This window comes from Adelges cooleyi, unplaced genomic scaffold (genome assembly GCF_023614345.1).
Source record: "Adelges cooleyi isolate 19-005CV unplaced genomic scaffold, UGA_ACOO_1.1 ACOO_flye_CR_arks_rails_tigmint_CR_PRNA_8, whole genome shotgun sequence".
Lineage (NCBI taxonomy): Eukaryota > Metazoa > Arthropoda > Insecta > Hemiptera > Adelgidae > Adelges > Adelges cooleyi.
Genome location: NW_026096513.1, coordinates 1,129,244 through 1,150,087, shown reverse-complemented (window position 1 = coordinate 1,150,087; position 20,844 = coordinate 1,129,244). Strand labels below are relative to the sequence as shown.

The following is a 20,844-nucleotide window of genomic DNA, read 5'->3' as shown; positions in this document are numbered from 1 at the left end:
ACCTTTAGGCGATATATTATATTATTATAAATAATATTTTTACAATCTAAACGTCCACTTACACCCTTTGCTTCTTCATTTGGGTTTTCATCTTCGCTATGGCATTGTCACCAATTCACGGCTTACAAAGAACAACGATCGGACCTAGTGCATATATTTTTTTAATTGTTTTTTCGCGGTTTGGGAATTAAAAAATAACGCATTTATAGTCGATAAATATGATTGCGGATAATTAATTACACAGTTTTGTTAAAAATCCCCTTTTTCCAATGACTTAAATCAATTTTTCTATTTAATGTTTAAATCGCCCAAATTAATTTATAGTTTTGTTCTCTTAGACATTTTTTTTTCGAATATCGGTATGGGAGTACACATGTATTGTAATCGAAAATGGAACAACTTCCTTTTTCGCATTTTACATCACAGATGAATTCTAGATATTTAATCTTGAAATAATTCTTTACTTAAGTCAAAACTTAAAGTAATACAATTTTTTTTTAAGTATTTGCTTTTAGAGTTTTTTTTTAAGTATCAATCATTTTCATTTTAAAAATTCACTTGAAGTCTTTTGAAATGGATTGTTGAATCCATTTTTGGTGCATGGTTAGAGATTTTCTTACCATAAGATAATGTTGGTCACTACTGGCTTTTATGTTTGTTTATCGTCTTGTTTCATAAATATACCTTATCAACAACTTTAGTCTTAAGAACTATTAACATGGAGAAAATAATTTATTGTTTAACTGACCGTAATCAGCAGTTTGTGTGCATAAGATGAGAGAAGTTCCTTTTTTCACAACTAAGCAAGTTATTTTTTCCCAGTTTTTTTTTTTTAAGGGATTTTACATGTATATACACTTATCCATAAAATATTCTTGTAAGTGATAATGCGTTTATAGTTTACATCTTTAAGTAATTGATAAAGATAAAGTTGCATATAAAAGAGAGCAAGAGAATCTCTGACCACACGACTATCGACATATACAAAAAAGAGAGACTAAAAACAGGTTAAAAGAGCATCAAATATTAAAAAATTATGATTAAATATACACTCATAGATTTAAAGTAGAGTATACCTTTTTCATACAATTATTAACTACACCATTTGAACACAGCATGATAATATTACCAAATATCATTTAAAAACTAGGATTAAAAATAAAAAAGGAAAACAAGATCATCAAACAAAAAAAATGTAATATAAATTGTTAATATATTACATCAATGTTAAATGAGACATTAACGTGCACTAACAGACACTTGCCAAACTCTGATATTGTTATCTGAATATCCAGCAAACAAAGTCTGTCCATCAGTCGACCATGCAAGTGAAAGGCATTTAGGTGGTTCAGTATTGCTGTTTTGTGATTGTGATACAACTTCAGGCCGCAGTTCTTCAACCATTTCTTTGCTTTCCAAATCCTAACGAAAAATTAAAAATGTTAAATAAAGACAAACTTTGTAACAAAAAATTATTTTATTACCCAAATCTTTATTGATGGTCCAAATGCAGCACATAGCCAATAACGATTCGGGCTAAAGCATAGAGCTTCGATAATATCATTGTGGTCAAGCGTATGCAAGTGTTTGCCATCGTTCAAATCCCACAGCATAGCCTTGCAGTCCTATAAAAAATATTATATTGATATAAATTATACCCTAATTAAAACACAGTTCTACTTATTACTTTTCCTCCTGAAGCACACAATGAACCGTCTGGAGATACAGTGACTGTGTTAAGGTAACCTGTGTGTCCATAATGGTTAGTCTTAATGCGGCAGTTAGTCAAATTCCATACTTTGACTACTTTGTCCCAACCAGCACTGACAATAATAGGGTTATGGATATTGGGAGAGAAACGTACACATGAAACCCAATCACTGTGACCATCATCCTAACACATAAAATATATTGAGGGTAGGTTAATACACTACTTTTTAAATTTTGTTTAACTGACAGCTATAGTTCAATATTTTATTCACCTGAATTGTGTATTTACATTCAGCCAACGTGTTCCACAACTTAATGGTTTTGTCCCGACTTCCAGAAACAATTTGACGGTTATCAGCTGAGAAAGCGACACTCAAGACATCCTATACACAAATATATCTATATTACGGCAATATTCAAAATATCATATATCGTTAATTTGTGTACCTATTATCCGAGAAGCGTATACCAACCTGAATACTTGTTAAGTACTTACCAAGTTGTAAAGCTTCTAGACATAATAAAAAAAAAAAAGAAAAAAAAAAGCTTGAGATATATTGAACCTTGGTGTGATCTTCGAATCGACGAGTCGTGCGCCCTGCAGCTAAATCCCATAGACGTAGAGTCTTGTCCCACGAACCCGAAAGAGCGTAGTTTCCATCGGAAGAGAGTACAACGTCGCTGACGAAATGAGAATGACCATACAAACGCTTCTTGGGAATGCCGTAGTTCAGTTCGTCACGTGTCAAGTCCCAAACAATCAATGTTTTGTCTACATAAAAGTATGAACGTACCATTAACCGAATAAATCAAAAACCACGATGGTGGAAGTTGGTCGATTGACCAAACATAAAATACTTATAAAATAAATTGGCCTAAGCTAATCAAGGCGGTCGAATACTTTACCTCGTGAACAAGACAATATCATGTCAGTGTGAATCGGATTGGTGGCGATCTGCGTAACCCATCCGTTGTGACCACGAAGGGTACCTCGCAATTGCATAGTTTCGGCCATTTTCTAATGTAATGTCCGAACGAAATAACCAAAATATTACGAACACCTAATGCTCATATGTGCATGCACGACAGAGGTAAAAAGAATTGGACACGAGTGATGTGTGAATATCGTGGTCTACAAACGCCGACCAACTAAAGTGGGGTTAGTTGTTGGCTACGATCGGTTGCAACCACAACCGTGGTTACTTCAAATAAGCTCATTATTAAAAATATAAATTATGTTCAATTAGCTTTTAGAAATATTTGTTTCATGGACTGTATTATTATAATTTATAACCAAATGTTTTAAAAGTTTTCAATAATTAGTGATAAGTTTCAGTGAGTTATTATAACTTATATATGTTAAATCCTAAGTTATTTTATATAATAATAAAAATTCCAAGATAATAAAAAAAACATTCCTTTGAAGGTAACACTGTTTTTTAAATGCCGCATCCGACATACGCCCGCGAAATTCAAAAATTACTACGACTCACAATACACGTATTCAATTCCGTTCATTCATTTAGTTTATATATATACTACATAAAGCTATACATGATAAATAATTAAAATTTTCGGTAACGGTTTTATACGCTTTTTAAACTCCACCTAATTATCAGTGGTGGGGCAATATTGTAGTTTTATGGGGTGAAATCCTTTTTACCATTTTGTACAACTTATAGCTGACACTACACAATTAATACTATGGTAACTACATTCAATAACAAAACTAAAAATTAATTGAGGGTAAATTTGGCTCAATTTGTATGTACTTAGTTGAACAAAGCGGGCGATGACGGACTACGCCGGTCGCAGCATTCAGCAATTGATGAATAGTCATACTGTGGATGATACTTCATATGTAATCAATCAGCAGTACATTTGTCCATTTAAATAAAGTAAAATTGATATCCCGTAATGCTGTCATTTTATTTCTGAAGACATCGAGACGATGTGCAATAACCTATATATTTCAACCACGGGGCACCGTTTTTTTTTTGTTTACCATCTTGTAGTATTTTTTACGCCAATTCCGAATCTGAAGTCAAATTTGCAGGACTCGTCTAGTTCTAGATAATTGAAAACTGCATATTTCTGTGTGTATAATAGGCGGCTATGGCCACACCATACATTTGTCGGCGACGCGAGGATAGGTCAGGTCGCTGACGCTTCCAGAGCAGTAGGCTAGGTTAGTTTAGTTTTTAAGTCAAGCTATTTTTTCATCTGGGGCTCGAGTCGGCTTTCGAAGACGGCAGGTGTAGAGCGATTAGTTATTAGTTTAAGATAACTTAATGCTTTAATACTCAAGAAAAATAAATTGTTGTTCAATACAACATTGATATTTCATAATTTATAATAATATAATGATCAATAATAATAACAAAAATAAATAATTAACTATTAATACTGTAGCATCTTGTTGCTGACAAATGTATGGCGTGGCAGCAAAATACTGGCAGAACAGTCAATCTATTCAAGTAGTAGTAACACAAGATGTACTAATAGTGTAAACCTTTTATTTTGGTTTTATCTTTAGGAAGTTTGGTACTTACCAATTCCTATTTCTGAGAATAGAACAGTTGTAGAAATCCAATTAATTGTTCGATGCAAAACCACTTTTCAGTATTAATAAAAAATTAAATCTAGTTCTAGTTTTAAATCTAAAATTCATAATGCATTTATGAACAGTCATGTTTTTAATATAAAATATGTTTGACTATTTTTGAAACTTTTATTTAATTCAAGAACTTAGTATTGATAAAATAAAACACAGTCTGAATTGTGTTGTATTTTAATAATATCATATTTTCATAAATCTGCTACCTTGCTTTAATATTTTGCAAGACAATTATGTTAAAATATTACTCTAGTATTTAAGCATATACATATTTATAAAGAATTATATAAAGGTTACTTATTTAATATTATATTAATTATCCTTATTTTTACATGTTTAAATTTTAGTAAGGTACTTGGTCTCCTCATTGAAATCAGATACATTTTTTTAGTTTTACAACGGTGTGTAAATTATAATTACCAATAGAAATGCTCAATATTTGATTGAGGTTGTCTTAAAAGTAAAAACTACAAAAGAGCTCTTTACTTTTTTTCATGTTTCATTATTTGTTTTAAGTATAACAAAAAGAAACAAAAATCCTAAATAAAATTAATTTTGTTTAATTTAAGAATTTTTAAATATACAAATTGAAGACGTGGTGAACAAGTAAATTATTTTTATGACAGGGAACATATTAAGTCAAAATAAAAAAAATACTGACAACCAATTTAAAGCTGTATCAATATGCCAACTTATTTCGGATTTAGCAATGGTTATAACAAATTAAATAGGTTAATTAAAAAAAATTAATAAATTAAAAACAACATTTATATATTTATAATATATAAAAGATTTGATTTAGTTAAAGGAGTATGTCACAATTATAATCCAGTGTTAAATCCGAATTTATTGCTTACATAGACAAAATAAAAATAATAATAATATAAAATAATATGTATATATATATAACAGATAAAACCTGGCTTACTTAACAACTCATATTTTTTTTAAATCTACACTTACACAATGTGTTATATATAGTTAAAAAAATGTACAACACAATAGCTAATCTATGTGCAAGAATACAGTTACACATTTGAAAATGTATTTCAATGATTTAAAATGGACCTTTTTCTATTTATTTTCGGTTTTTCTAATATTATTAAATAGGATAGATGATTAAAATCATATTAAAAACTACACGTATACGTACATGTACATATAATTTTTTTCTTTTGATATTAGATTAGAATATAAGTATTTTAAATTATTTTAGAAGATAATTTGTTAGGAATACAGATAATAGATTTTCTTAAATAATGTCAAAAATGCAAAATAGCATAAAAAAACAATTATATAATTTATTACTGAAATAATTATTTTTCTCTATTTTTTTTTCAAATATATTTTCTAAATATCCTGTCCATTTGGTTGAAAGTATAAATAAAAATAATAAAAATGCCAGTAGTAAAAAAAAAAGAACAAAACACACACAGTTCCACTTTTGCTCTACATTTTTTTTTTCATTATCATTAAAATTGTATTAATTAGATAAGACTTGGCCATAAACATATATATATATATATATTTAGATAATGTATATTTATATTATTATGGATAATTATATAAATATGTATTATTTAATCATACCGAAAATGGGTTAATACCCATTACGATTGGTGTTGTTAACTTATAAGAAATAATCTGGTGTCCTACGGGTGACATGTGGTTCACCGCGTCTCGGTGCTGGATCGAATTGCAAACTAAAAATGTAAAAAAAAAAAAAAATATATATATATACATAAAAAATTGAATTTTAAAAAGAATACATTTGAAATTAACAATCTAATACATACAAGGAGTATTTTAAGCCATCATCTAGTTCCATTATAGCAGCTTGGTTGCCACACCGATAACAATAATTAGGTGCTGAAAATATAGTGACTACGTTGCGATCGTGACACCTAGTTGTAGAAAATGAAATTAAATGTAGTATTATAAAATATGTTAAAACATAAATAACCAATTAAAAATGTCTCACCAGTTGTAACCTTCCATTACAAGTTGATGAGCTCTGGAAACAAGTGTTAAACCATTTGAATGATTGAATGTTTCTGAAATGTCTTGACCAAAGGTATACCCGGCCCCTCTAGGTGATATACCCCAACCGATTCGATCGTCGGGGTCTGACCATAATAAATCACACATAGGGCCCTAAAAATAAATAATGAACCAAAATTCAATAAATGTAATTTGTTACATGGTAAATTATGTTACATAACAATTAACTTTTTTATTACCTCATGTGGGACTTCTTGCATACGATCTAATGCTCTAATATGATCTAAGGTGTCAATGGAAGGTGACAACCCGCCATGTAGACAGAATATCTGTTCATCAACAAGAGCGGTCAATGGGAGATAATCAAACAGGTCAGTGAAGAATTTCCACACGTTTGCATTGCCATATTTTCGCAAGCACTCGTCGTAGAATCCATACACTTGAGTAATTTGTCGGCTCTCATGATTACCTCGTAAAATTGTTATTCTTTCTCGATATCGTACCTAGAAAATTGAAATGAAATAAAACAAACAACTTTAGTTAAAATATATTTTTAAATATATACCTTTAATGCAACCAATAATGTAACGGTTTCAACAGAATAATAGCCACGATCGACATAATCACCCATGAACAGGTAATTTGTGTCTGGAGATTTTCCACCTATCCGGAATAGTTCCATTAAGTCGTGGAACTGTCCATGTACATCTCCACATACTGTGACCGGACATTTTACTTCTTGTACATTGGACTCTTTTGTCAATATTTCTTTTGCCTGTAATTGAATACTTTACATTAGTTGTAATGAAGTAATTAATTAACCAAAGATAAGGAATAAGAATAACAGCAAATACAAAAACAAAACACATGGCAGTGTTAAGTGACGTATGCAGTATGAATATTATTTTAGACATCTATTTATAATGATTCCTCTTGGATGGTATTCAAAACTATTCATATTCAATTCATAAACATCAACATCTATTTTTATAAGGGGTGAATCAACCCACATAATTAAACTAAACTTTTTTTTATTATACTTTTCCTAGGGTAATTTATTATACTTTAAACAAAAATGTTAATACATCAATAGATTCTGAAGGATGAAGATGAGAGAAAATTATTTGCTTACTAGTAATACCTAATATATTTCTTACTATCGATAATCAAAGTGTTCAAATTATTTTTTTTTTACTTAAGAACCAATGATAAATTGAATAGCCGTAGGTATAAAAAAGCCACTACCCTACAAACATTGAATAATAACCTTCAAACTCAACTAAGTACTTTCTAATAATTAAAATACTCTCATTAGAATTAATGTACCTCCCTCTAAGAAGACATACCAAGTAGCACATGCAAAATTGTTCTACTCTTTTAAAAGAAAAAAGTTTAAAATATTTGTGAGAAAAACTAATTAAGGAAAAATTTAGGTTAGATAGGTTTTTTTTTATAATTATGTGTTTTTACTCGAAATGTATTCAGACTTAATGGAAATTATATAATCTAATTACCTAACAACGGAACAAATGTAATATATTTCTATGAAATAAAGCACGCAAAGAGAACATTTAAAAGGCAACGATTTTAGGGTAGGTAAACTAGGTATACTTAAGTAAGGAAAGGTATAATTATAATTGTGTAACTTTATCCAATGCGTGTTGTTTAAATAAAATTAAACCAATATTTATTAAAAATTTTAAATTTCAAAAATAACTTAACAGATGTTTAAATAATAAATTGATGAATGTCAAATTTTTGATATCATCTCGTCTTAAGTTCACGGGGAAGAAAAAAGATTTTATTTTATCAAGGTTATTCACATGTAAATACATAAACTAGTAAGCCCTTGTCATTTTAAAATATTTCAAAATATTTTTCTCATTCAGTGGCAGTTTAGGCAGCAATAGAATAGAAGAAAACAACCTTTTATAGTATTCTACAGAAGGGAATAAATCAAAATTATGATATATGGGTTGTAAACTCCAAACTTTTAAATTATACATATTTTTGCTTAATGAAGTCACATTTGGTCATCTTTCATAACAAAAGAGAAACAACTCTAATAAATGCAAAATAAATAAAAAATGGAAAACACTGAATGAATACATGTATCGTTTTTCCTACACATTAATTTATAAAAAGATTGTTTTATAAAAATTCAATTACAAGGAGACAATTCACTTTTGCAATGAATGACACATATGGGTGATAACTTCTGTAATAAGATAAATTGCCCATTTTTATCTTTTCAATTTTATTATCTCTATTAGGCCATCTAGAGGCTGGGTATATTTTTATACCTTATCGTTGATGGAAATTTTAATTAATTTTTTTTAAATTCTTTAAAAAAAATGTTGAGGTAAAGAAGTTAAGATATAAACAATTATATAGGAATTTCAAAATAATGACAGACAAGCTCTATATTTTACTTTAACAAAAGCAACCATGGTAAAGACATCTCTCTAGAGGTAGTTTTTTGTTTATAGAACTATTCAAAATAGCGCACATTTTTATAAATAATGTATGATAAAAGTACACTACGGAATTAACGTGGAAATTAATACCCTAAATTATAGGACCTTTCTTATTTAGGTTGTTGATATACATTTCTATTTTATACAAATAATACATTTAAATGCTGGAAATCAAAGCACAAAATAATAAAAATTGAGGTTAAATTTTAGAAAGTATTTAGATTGATGAACCTTTTAAGTGCATATCAAGCAGTACCATTTTTACCCACATTTTTGCATATAAAGGCTAAATGTTGTTTAGACAAGGGATTAAATATTGTTATTTGAAGCTACTAAACTGATCTTAAAATACAACAATTACAATTAGTGTTATACTTTTCTTTAAGTTGAAAAGTTATTACTACTTATGAATTAAATAATTTGCTTACATTTAAATTCACTTCTCACCAACAAATTTAAAATATATACACTAGTTTGTTTTTTTAAATAATAATTTCAATGAATTTTTTTCTTACACAAAACATAAAAATGCATTAACCATTCATTAGTAATAATAATTAATACTGTTAATTACACTATTAAACTTGATTAATTATTTACGAATAATTAATTTTTTAAACATTTAATTACAGTTTATGGAGTGAATTTCAGTTTAACAGAAACTAGGGTATTGTTTTAACACAATACAATGATAGAAGCAATTGAATGCCTTCATATTATATCAATATAATCAAATTTTGAATATCAGCATTGTTTTTGATAAGGAGATTTCTTATTAAACATAAAATTAATAGGTACCATAAACCTTGCATTTAAAAAGAAAAAAGAAAAAATGGAACTAAAATGATATCAAATACCTATAACTGGGCGTGTAGTGAATTAAATTTCTTTTAATAAAAATAGTGCCTATTTTAAATTTATCAATATTAGTTGAACACTTGAGTTTAACTACTTAGTAACAACACTTATTCTGAAATTTGCCAAAATAACAGATTGTACAAAATTCTAATATGTAAATAATATTTAGGTAAATAGACTGCACTAACCAAAACTACTAACTAACGTCTAAGAACTTGTTTATAAAGCTTCTTGCAATTCGAAATTTATTTAGTTATTAAGTTTCTTTCAATTTTTAGGTAAAACATAGATCATGACTATTCATGATCATTAATTTTTGTCAAAAACCCAATTTTTTTCACAAAAATTAAACGCTTTCACGCATTTTAATTTCGTAATCGTTTACCAATATTACACATTATTGTTCAATAGAACAATACGGTTAGAACGGCTTAATAATTTGTCAATAGCTGTAATAACTTTAAGTTACAATGCCTAATCAATTCCCTTTTTACGGTTAATCGCGTTATCAACAAAAAATTAGTTAACAAGCCCGGAAAGTGTCAAAAGGCGAATGATGACGTCGGATCACCTTGTATGGATAAATGACAGTTTCGCACAAATCAAAACATGCAAACGATTAGTGAAATCGGAATTCACCGACCGAACATCAAAAAGCCAGACACATCCAAGGGCTACCGGGCTTAGATGGTGTACCGCCGAAAATTGAGAAAAATGGGAGGGCCCGGGGGAAGGGGTCACGTGGTGGTAGTGGTGTCGGCGGATGGGTCAAGGGACGCGGCGTCGCCACCACATACAACGGCGGCATCACAGAATATCGGTTAGGAGATCCGGAGCGTGGGTAACGCAAACGACGGAGAAAAGTCAAACGACCGGCCTATTGAAAACTACGGTCGGTAAACAATATGGCCGAACCGCGCGCGCGAACCCGTTGGGCCCGTCGTTACGCGTCTACGCAATAGTTTACCTTGTCACACAGGAACTTCACTTGGCTCTCGGTCAACTGTTTGCACTCGTTCAGCTGCTCAATCCATTGATCTAGTTCCTTCAGGGACGTTTTATCGTCCATAATACGAACGTAAAACGTCGACGAACGAAAATTAACCGATTGTCTCTCAGGGTAACATGTAAATACAAGAGTTATAACACGGAGCGCGCGAGCGGTGTACTGCAGCGGTCCGAACGGAAATCACAACACAAATGAAATGACAGGTCGTTCGTCGGCGGCGTACAAGGGTGGAGGGGGACGATGGCCTGATGATTATTTTTGTTTTCTTCGTTTTTTCCTCCACCCGTACGAGCTGCCAACTCACACGCAGTGTCGCCACTACTGCTGACCGCCTAACGCACTCATTTAGTCGTGACTCAACTGTAATAAGATGTTAGCTGCTGATGCCTACCTGCTGCCAGCCCACTTAAATAATACATTTTAATTTGATCCGTTGCCCGTTTTCCGACATCCGCTCTCCTACATGCATTAAACGATATAGAAGTCCGGCCTCGTAAATCACCATTATAGGTTATAGCCAAAATCAAATACGATGTTATCTCATTAAACGTCATAAAAAGCACGGTGTTTGACGTTTGTATATTTCAATACGCAAAATACAGAAGCGTAATTATACAAGAGGGGTGGAGGAGCTAAGCACCAAAAAAATTACTAAAATCAATCCAAATTATTAATATTTACTACGAAAAATATAATAGATCATTAATCGTGACCAATTATGTTGCAAAACAGGCTTTCAAAGCCGACAGTATGTATTATTGTTGATGCGTGGTGTGTTATATAAACGATTTATTCCGGAAAAAAATGTTATTCCTATATTATAGTAATTTTGTAAACCTGTATGTATAGATTATAATAATGTTTATAAAATATTTAACATTTTTATTTTATCTTGATTCTTTACGGTTTACCTAATCCTATGTAACAGGTTCTAACTTCCATACTTATCATCTTTTTAAAAATGTATTAACTCGCATTTAACCCTATTTGTAAGATTTATTGGGGGGGGGGATGTAAAGTATACAAATCAAATTTTTGAGAGGCATTTTTAAAGATTTAGAAACCGGTCCTCTTAATCAATAACTAGTTTGGTAATTTACACAATAATGGATCATATAAGTAGGTATAATGTTAATAAATTAACAAAAATTTGAACCAAGGATTGAAAATGTTTTCAAGGAAATTTTACAATATTTGTTATAAGTTATAACTATGAGAAACATTGACAGAATGATGGTCAGATAGCTTAACTGATTTTGAACTTGTAAAAATAAAAAGTAAATAAAAAATATTTTAAAGTTAAGTTGTGGTTTTTGTAACAGTATTAATGTTTCGTGCGTAAAATTTATCCTGAAACGTTTTCAATCCATTCAAATAACAATTTCTAAAAATTCTATTTTTATTTTTCCATTTAATTGCGTAGATGGTTTATTTAAAATTTGTAATAACAAAAATAGACTTTCATTAATGGAGTAATTTAAAATAGGAGTTTGCTAAAAGACCAGTCGTCAATAATATAAAACCAAAAAAAAAACAGTACATTCATTAGGTACAATTGATAAATCGGTTTTTAAACAATAATGTTGACTAGGATCATAAATAACTGATAACAAATCAAATGTACAACATATAACAAAAACTGTTTATAATAAAATAAATAACAAATTAGAAATTATTTATCATTAGTTTTTGGATTAAAATACACCAATAAAATTAACATGACAATTTTCTCACTCTTAAAGATTATTTATCACGATGAAAATATTTAAGTATAATTAGGATAAAGCTGCTAGGAATATGTTTAAATAATATTAACGACGATTAAATGTATATAAAATATCACTTGAATCTTGAAAACTTTCTGAACAATTTAAATGCCTTAAAATTTGACCATTCCAAAGCTTAATAGCATAAGTTAATGCATCATCTCTATCTTGACAAATGTTGTTTTCTACTAACCACGTTATAAGTTCAGAACCTGTAAAAGTTTTCTTATACTTCCATAACTTCCACCTGTGAAAATTTTAACAAGTCATGATATTAATACATTTTATATAATTTATTATATTCTACTAAATTAAACCTGAAAATAATTATTACCTAGTAAGGTGAGTAATCTCTGCTAAACATTTTTCTCTATGCTTACACACAAAATTATCACATATTTTCCTCGTATCATATGGTAGTTCTTCCCATAATGGTAACTCTATAGGAGATCCACCCCACCAGAATTTGTTCCAACTAGGAAAAAAAATGCATCATTCATTATGTTAATAAAATTCAAATATATATATTTTTTATTTTATATTATAGGGTATGACATTTTAGATCGAGAGTAGGCCCTATTAAATTATTAAAATAGGTATATTAATTTATTATACATAATAATTAATAGGAAGGAAACTCACGCTCTGACAACAGGCCTATTGATCATTTGGTAGTTAAGACCATATATTAATAATGTGAAAATTGATTGCCCTTTTAATAATGATGTCTCACAATAAGCCAATTCAAGGTATAATCCATTTGTATCGCCAAATATTCTCCAAATCGCCACAGAAAATGTCTAAAATAGGAATAATAATAAATTAGAATTTAATTATCATGCTAAACAATTTAAACCTAAAATTCTTTAAAACTAATATGCAAGTATTGTATATTAACATATTGTAGAATGTAATGGCAAAATGCAGATTTAAAAGAAACACAAAGTAATTTTCAGGTTTTAAATTATCAATCCTTACGCCCTAAAGTGTGAAGCAATGCAATCCCGTTATGTTAAAAATTAGTTGTTTGTATCTCTAATCAAGATGTCCATAACCTTAATAAGAGTATCCATGATACAAAGCAAAAGATAAATATGTAATGCCCGTTTCACACCTGCGCATATAGTACACACATTTATTATACATGATATAAAAAAAAACATGTGTATGCTCATTTAATCGTATGATGTACATGCATAACACGTGTGTTAGGTACAAAACAGGCTTAAGTCTAATTTCTTTGTTCACAAAATTATAGTAATTTTTTGTATTATTATTTCTGTAAAATATGATTTTTTTTTACTTATAGTTATTTCATCTCTTCTCCCCAAGTACTTCACTATTGGGATACATTTATGCATTTTTTCTTGACCTCGATATTGCAACTTAAATTCCCAAAATTTACTAATCGTTTTCTGTGGCTTGTTTAAAATAATATATTTTTAAAACTTAATGTTTTGCTTATTGGATAATTAAAAATATACAATAGTTATTTCGTTATTAACGAATATGATTGATGTCGATTGTGAGAAATTATTTCAATACATTTTTTAAAAAAAATTATTTTACTTACAACAAACATAGAAACTGCTTGAGCCACAAGTAACAAAAAGTGTTGGATGTGTTCAATATCTTCAATTGTTGCATAAGTTTGACGTTTATTATACAGAAGACCTTCTTTTAAATCTTCTGTTTCAATGCTATGTGACTCCGAGCTAATTTATGTTTATGAAATTAATACAGTTCCATATAATAAGCAAATATTAAAACTCACTTTTGTTTTGATGTACTTGGTGTAATTTCATTTATTGTTTCAGAATAAACAGCATGATTTCTATACTTCCGTCGTTGGTATAATACTAAACAAACAACTATACCTAAAACAAATACAAAAAATATTGAAAGAAAAGAAAAAAAACAGACATTTTTCAGTAAATACAAAAGTGCATACAGATAATGGACATAAGAAGAACTGATGTTAGCATTGCTGCTTCTGGTACACCATACACATAATTTTGATCGAAATCAGATTTGATGAATTTTGGCGGTTGGCAAGTTAACATCAAAATGGTCACTAATAATATTGGAACACTTAAGACAGAAGGTATTAGTTAAAAAATTAACTGTATTATAAAAAAACAATAATAATAGTTACCCCCAAGATAATATCATGTAAAAATAAAGAATTTTGTTCTGAAAATCATTAGTGAACGGCTTGTGCATTATAAGCAATGTAAAGGCTAAACATGCTGTCCAAATGTAACAACTCATATCACCAGCTATACTTAGCATAAGTTGTATGTAAGTTAAAGGATGCGATTGGGGAGTTTCAGATAAATACTCTAGTAAAACTCCAGTGCATGACACTACCTAAAAACAAAATGAATTCAAATTTAAACTTAACATCAATAATATTATTTTTGTAACAAAATCATATTATTATAATAGCAATATATATATATATAAATATATTATTAATATTATTATTATAAAAAAGGAAATTTAACACTAACCTGAGATACAACCAAACAAAAAATCACTTTAAAAGGAAAACTTTTTAACTTTTTCAACATGACTAGTATGACCCACAGCTAAAACAAAAGTTATATAAATAAACATGTATATATATATATATATATAGGGTGATTCAGTAACTATGAACAAGTTAATATTCTATATAATAATAGTACATCAGTCATATATTAAAAATATAACTATGTAATAGTTTGGGGTAAGCATATATATTTTTTTTTTTACAGTTTGCCTTAAACTAATATTTACTTCTGATTTTCAAGAGCAACAAACAATTTTTAATTAATTAATTAAGTAAATTAAAAAAAATATGTCTTATCAGTCAAGTATTATAAAAGTTACAACCATTTATATTTTGTTTTTAGGAGAGATTTTTCCAAATGAATGTGTTACAGTTTACATGGTATTCAGTGGTGTTAGTGGTTGTTTAAATTATTATAAACCAGTTATGTAGACTGGATGCAACTACAATAACTTAATAACTTATAGTTTATTATTAGAAAAGTTGTTCATCACAGTGAAACAATTAATTGTTGATACAGATATAGATTAATGCATACAATAGCCAGTAGCGGGTGGTAAATTATTAGCAACTCATAAATGCAGTCAATATTTGTCCAACGACCATAATCATTAAAACGCTGTAACTCTTAAGTATTGAATGGACATAAAATGTATTCAAGACAAAATATTTTTTTTTTTATTGAAAAACAAATATTAAATAATAATTAGGGGTTCTATTTAAAATCAAAAGTAGACCTCAGTTAAAGGCATTATTGTGTAAAAAAAAATGTTTAATATCATTCATAGATAATAGATGCCAAAACTATTATATAGTTTTATTTTTAATGTGTCATTGAATCTTATGAAATATTGACCGTTTCATACTTAGTGTATACACAAAAAATATATATTTTTTTTAAACTACAAACGAGATAACTTACAGATGCAGGAATAGCCACTACACTGACATTGAATTGATAGTTTATTAGAGCAGTAATATTATTAGTTGGATCTAATTTAGCTACAGATATTATCTTGGCGGTTAAAAACATGATCGGAGCAGAGAAAAAAACACATAAAACCATTGAACTCGCAATCTGGAAAAACAATTATGACATAATATTTGATTATTGCTGCATTTAGTTAGTGAAACCAATGTTTTGTACAAACCAAATCCATTTCTAAATTGTAGGCAGACGCGTAAACAAAAACTGCTGGAGCAGAAGGAATCATTCCATACAAAAATCCAAACATTGTGAATTCCAGTTTATCATTAGGGGCAATTGTGCCAAAATTACCCAAAAATATACTTGTTATTTCTCTTATTACTAATGGTAATACTAACCTGAAAAGAAACAAACACTTTAAGTTTAACTTTTTCTTAAAATTACTTAATAGAAGAAAAAGCAATATAATGTATTTAAATATGTTATTTAAATTGTTACACTTAGTTATTAAGTATGATTATGTTTGAAATTATCGATATTTACAACTTAGCAGCAATAAGAAGTAATGGTAAGATCAAAGCTTCTCCTCTAAGTTTGTTGACATTTCCAACCATTTTCAAACCAAGTAAAAATAATGCTGTTGCTGTAAAAGCATTTCCAAACGTCTAAATTTTTTTTTTAAAAATAAACATTTAATTAGGGAATACATTTATTACATATTATATATATTGTTACAAACCCCAAGAAATGTTGTAATAATTTTTGGTGGACTATGGTTAAAAACTAAATTAGCTATTACTCCAAGAGCTGTCATAAACACAACTGGATTGCAAATGATGTTTCTTGAAATTCTACCCATCAAAGCTGACCGTCTAGTTGTTTCATGGCGATCATATTCTTGTCCTAACTCCATCATGGCAAAACCAAATGGATTAAGAATAATCAAATTAATGGGGGCTACTAGATACAAATAGTTCACAAATTCACTGTGTTTATGTCTGTAAAGGGCTTCAACTGAAATATTAGTACAATAATTAATAAATATAAATATTTTTTAAACCAGTTTTTCTTAGTTAGTAATTTGTGTTACATACATATCGGGGCGCCAATTGCGAAGTCATTGCTTTGTGTGCAAAATATTGCAAACAAAGCTGCTCTAGCTATGTCTGGTGGTCTTGTAACTAAGACTGTAATTAAAGCAACAGATACAAAGACAAATGTTTTTGAAACCAGAAGTGATCCAAGAAACACCAAGTTTACAGATGACAAGTCTAACACAGCCATATTAACAAAAATCAGTGATGGTAAAGCAAATGTTCCAACAAACCGGTTCAAACCAATTCCAGCAGCATGGCTAACAAGGCCTAATCGACCTGATAAATACCTGAAATAAAAAATACAACATTAAGTTATTGTGTTTGTAATATATATTTATATTTAAATTACCCTGTAATGATGATACCAAAACATTGAAAAAGAGCATTGTACATATTGTTCATCAAGTCATCATCAGAATCAAGCAAGTTAGCTATTGTCTTATTGGAAATCATCATGTTGTAAAATTCTCTTGGTTTATAATGAGTTTCATTGAGTAAACTGAAAAACATAATTTAAAATCATCATCATACATCCAAAGCCGGTCCCACACGACAATTTTGACTGGCAAATTCACAAAATTGTAAAAAAACTAACAAAAAAACATATTAAAAAAAAACAAAAAGGACCAACAAAAGTTTTGAAAGTAGTTATAACTAGCGAATACTTTTAAAAAAGTTGTAGTGTGGTTATTTTATGTTTAAAAATGTGTACAGTTTTGCCCTTTAAGAAATATTGTGGATCCAGACACAAAAATTAAAAAAACAATACCTTTTTAAATTTGTATCGAAGCTAAAGTTGTTAATAGTAACTGTTGTGTATAAATGGTCCAGTAAAAAAATGAAAATGCAATAAGAAAAAAATTTGAGGGTAGTAAAAAAAGAAATTACTTAAAATTTAATAAAATAAGTATTTTTCTTAATAATCAACTTAAATAACATTAAACAAACAAATATTAGAGTAACAATATACTTTATTATTACTTCATTATACATTTAAGAAATGATAGTAGAAATATTTTCCTCGAAAAGACCATAATATCCTCAAATACATAGCTATAAATAAAAATCAATACATTCCGTAGTCATAGAAATTTCAAGTATGCCCTAATATCTTTCCCTGTGAACATTCCTTCTTACACCCTATACTAAATTATTTAATGAAAAAAAATGTGATATAGGCTATATTATTAAACCAAACTTGCAACGATAAAAATAAATTATGGTATATGACTAGTAATACTTATGGACATTTCCGTATCGGGAAGCTTGTGCTTTAGTTCTCCTCTCCAAACATTTTTACAACAATAATAAATGTAGGTTGGCACACAAATTATCAACTGTTGTACAATTTATACTAACCCTTTGACCTATACAACTACTTTTTTTTCCCTAAAAAAAAAAATATCCTGGCTACGGCCTATTGGTTATTATAATGATATGAAAAGTAATTAATTTTATTTAAATCTCTAGATTAAAATGTATTTTAATGTTGATATACCTACCAATCTACAGTGATTAAATATTTCTAACACAAACAGTAATTTTTAACTTATAGTTTTTATGCTTTTTATTACCTTCACAATAATTATTAATGTCACTCTAAGCAGTAGACACATAGAGAAGTCTGGGAATAATGATTAAATGTAAAAAAATAAAATCAACAAATGAGCCGTCAAGAGCAAAAGTGGTATAAGTCACGTATTCACTGACACAATCTGCAGTAACACCAGCAGGCGATAATTCTAGTTTCAATTGCCTATGAAAGTAAAGCTGAGATTCCTGTTTTGCTTGTTTTCCACTAGATGGCAAAGGATCCTTTACGTTCTTGTAAAATCGTATACAGCAATTCTACTTTAACATTTTGTTTCTCAACTATAAATTTTCATGACTTACACCACTTTTAATCTCGACAGCTGAAATAATAATAAGGACAAAATATAGAACTTGAAATAAATGCATAGAAGAGATGACGTCATGATAAGGCAGCACTAATAAATGAGCCTGTATGTTAAATTTATACATTTTTAATAATTACTCAGTACAGTGGTTCAAGTTAACTTGAGTTGACAAAAAAATAATAAGGACAAGCTATAGTCTAGTGGCTAAAATCACTTGGTTTTCAAATAAGGTCACGGTCTACTCCCGGAAGCTGCGAGATTTTACTCATTGGCAAAGACACTGGTGTAAGTCAATTATGCATTACCCAAACCATTATTAGTTTGTTGACTAGACTTATGGTAGTTACCAAGAATAATCTTTGACCAATTACAAACTTGAGTGGCATAGCGCTATCACGGTCTAAAGCCAATACACCAAGACAGAATTATTTTGCCACTGGTGATATTAAGCCAGTCAAGAGAGGTTTTACTTAAAATAATATTAATATAAAACTTTATTATTAAAATGTTTTACTTATAATCACGTATAAAATAATTGTATGGTTTAATTAAAGTTTACTTACAATAAGATGTTTTGAAGAGTCTCAGAATCTGTGACTTCTTGATCCATATTGGCTATCAACTGTGAATGTATTCGGGCACCTCTAAAGTTAAGTACAATGACACCACTACTAAATATGACGAAATTCAATGTAAATATTATAACACGATAACACTCGAATATTTATAAATATTAAGACTAACCTCTTAGTACATCGGTAGATGTTTTACATATTAAAATGCGTCAAAATTTTTTTTAAAAACTTTTAAGTACAAATAAATGTACTAGCGTTAATACCACTGACCACACATATAATACCGACACTATCAACCAGCATTGGTAATGCTATTAGTTTTCGTTGTCAGCAACAGCTATGGCCTTTGTATAGTTCGTCGAATGATTTGTTGTGTCACGCCTATGGTCATATATCCATTGATACATTAGTCATAGTCTGTCTATTTTTCGTGAAATTTATAGCTTGACGCTAGTTTTTGAATAGCAAATATTCAATAGCACACAAAAATAACAATCATGCGAACAAAGATAAGAACAAGGATACATACTACATAGCTATGTTGATAAAAATGTTCAGGCTGGGTAGATATTGATAAAAAGGATGGGTATGTATTGATAAAAAAAAACAGAATTTTCGCGCCACCCGTGGCTTTTGTTGTGACTCAGAATTGCGTCGTAGCCTGTTGCTTTTAAATTAAAAGCTACGTTTTAAATCTTTAATGAATATCACCGATAGCAAAAGCATACGTCAGGCAGTTTAAAGATAAAACACAAAAAAAGTAACATATTAATTTTGTTCTACTTAACGAATGAAATAAATAATATTTACAAAGTACTATAACAATACAATAAAATTATAAATATTAGAAGTACCCCTGTATTTTTGGGAAGAAGACAATAAAAGAGAAATTTGTCACTATAGTGTATTATTTTACTAGCACAGTTGAATTAAAATATACCTAACGTTAGGTTTTGGCTTCATGAGCAAGCTACACGCATGATATATCATAACTAACAAGAGGTTTATTCGTTTTGACAAAAAGTGTACACTTTTTCACAACAAGTATACACCAAAGCGTTCGTTTTGAAATAGTGTAGTCTTACACGATGATTGTTTTAAAAAAGTGTTGTATCAGTGAAAAGTGCAAACATTTTTCACATCCACCGTTGAGTGGACAGTGGACACCGTAGGTGTCATACCTATTTTTCGGTGTTGGTCGTTATCATATTTCTTATCAACTAGTTTTTATAATCAATTGTACTATCAATAAAAATAACTTATCAGTTGATCAATCTATACAAAAAGTGTTTGTTTTGAAATACCACATCTGATCAAACCTCTTACACTTCTTGACCCAGACACTAAATTAATT

The 20,844-nt window shown here is 29.1% G+C and overlaps 3 protein-coding genes across 4 annotated transcripts; all 3 read right to left on the bottom strand.

Moving 5' to 3' along the window:
• Positions 1-1,177: 1,177 nt before the first annotated feature.
• Positions 1,178-2,854, bottom strand: LOC126845664 (guanine nucleotide-binding protein subunit beta-like protein). The gene is made up of 6 exons (XM_050584471.1): positions 2,617-2,854; positions 2,274-2,482; positions 1,983-2,093; positions 1,688-1,894; positions 1,485-1,625; positions 1,178-1,422 (listed from the first exon to the last, which is right to left on the bottom strand). Exons 1-6 carry the CDS (start codon positions 2,723-2,725, stop codon positions 1,240-1,242), a joined length of 960 nt encoding a protein of 319 aa, XP_050440428.1. The 5' UTR covers positions 2,726-2,854; the 3' UTR covers positions 1,178-1,239.
• Positions 2,855-4,871: 2,017 nt separating this feature from the next.
• Positions 4,872-10,869, bottom strand: LOC126845768 (serine/threonine-protein phosphatase 2A catalytic subunit alpha isoform). Its single transcript, XM_050584653.1, has 6 exons — positions 10,631-10,869; positions 6,894-7,103; positions 6,568-6,831; positions 6,309-6,481; positions 6,124-6,231; positions 4,872-6,030 (listed from the first exon to the last, which is right to left on the bottom strand). Exons 1-6 carry the CDS (start codon positions 10,730-10,732, stop codon positions 5,958-5,960), a joined length of 930 nt encoding a protein of 309 aa, XP_050440610.1. The 5' UTR covers positions 10,733-10,869; the 3' UTR covers positions 4,872-5,957.
• Positions 10,870-12,358: 1,489 nt separating this feature from the next.
• Positions 12,359-20,019, bottom strand: LOC126845811 (integral membrane protein GPR155). Of its 2 annotated transcripts, none has more exons than XM_050584730.1 (16): positions 19,660-20,019; positions 19,479-19,586; positions 17,367-17,516; positions 17,015-17,304; positions 16,660-16,934; positions 16,464-16,585; positions 16,144-16,318; positions 15,915-16,070; positions 14,952-15,029; positions 14,594-14,808; positions 14,390-14,529; positions 14,213-14,315; positions 14,012-14,153; positions 13,081-13,238; positions 12,773-12,913; positions 12,359-12,685 (listed from the first exon to the last, which is right to left on the bottom strand). In XM_050584730.1, the coding sequence occupies exons 2-16, from the start codon at positions 19,523-19,525 to the stop codon at positions 12,484-12,486; spliced, it is 2,394 nt and encodes a 797-aa protein (XP_050440687.1). In that variant the 5' UTR covers positions 19,526-19,586; positions 19,660-20,019; the 3' UTR covers positions 12,359-12,483. The 2 variants fall into 2 exon arrangements, with proteins under 2 accessions (XP_050440687.1, XP_050440688.1); XM_050584731.1 differs by having other exon boundaries at positions 19,479-19,583.
• Positions 20,020-20,844: the final 825 nt, after the last annotated feature.

Coding starts and splice junctions, on each gene's coding strand:
- LOC126845664 (XM_050584471.1), bottom strand. CDS start 2,725: ATGGCCGAAACTATGCAATTGCGAGGTACCCTTCGTGGTCACAACGGA. Junction 2,483..2,616: donor GATATTGTCTTGTTCACGAG/GTAAAGTATTCG, acceptor ACTTTTATGTAG/ACAAAACATTGATTGTTTGG. Junction 1,895..1,982: donor AATGTAAATACACAATTCAG/GTGAATAAAATA, acceptor TTTATGTGTTAG/GATGATGGTCACAGTGATTG.
- LOC126845811 (XM_050584730.1), bottom strand. CDS start 19,525: ATGGATCAAGAAGTCACAGATTCTGAGACTCTTCAAAACATCTTATT. Junction 16,071..16,143: donor ACAATTTAGAAATGGATTTG/GTTTGTACAAAA, acceptor TTGTTTTTCCAG/ATTGCGAGTTCAATGGTTTT. Junction 12,914..13,080: donor AATAGGCCTGTTGTCAGAGC/GTGAGTTTCCTT, acceptor TTTTTTTCCTAG/TTGGAACAAATTCTGGTGGG.
- LOC126845768 (XM_050584653.1), bottom strand. CDS start 10,732: ATGGACGATAAAACGTCCCTGAAGGAACTAGATCAATGGATTGAGCAG. Junction 6,832..6,893: donor CATTATTGGTTGCATTAAAG/GTATATATTTAA, acceptor TCAATTTTCTAG/GTACGATATCGAGAAAGAAT. Junction 6,232..6,308: donor GTAATGGAAGGTTACAACTG/GTGAGACATTTT, acceptor TTCTACAACTAG/GTGTCACGATCGCAACGTAG.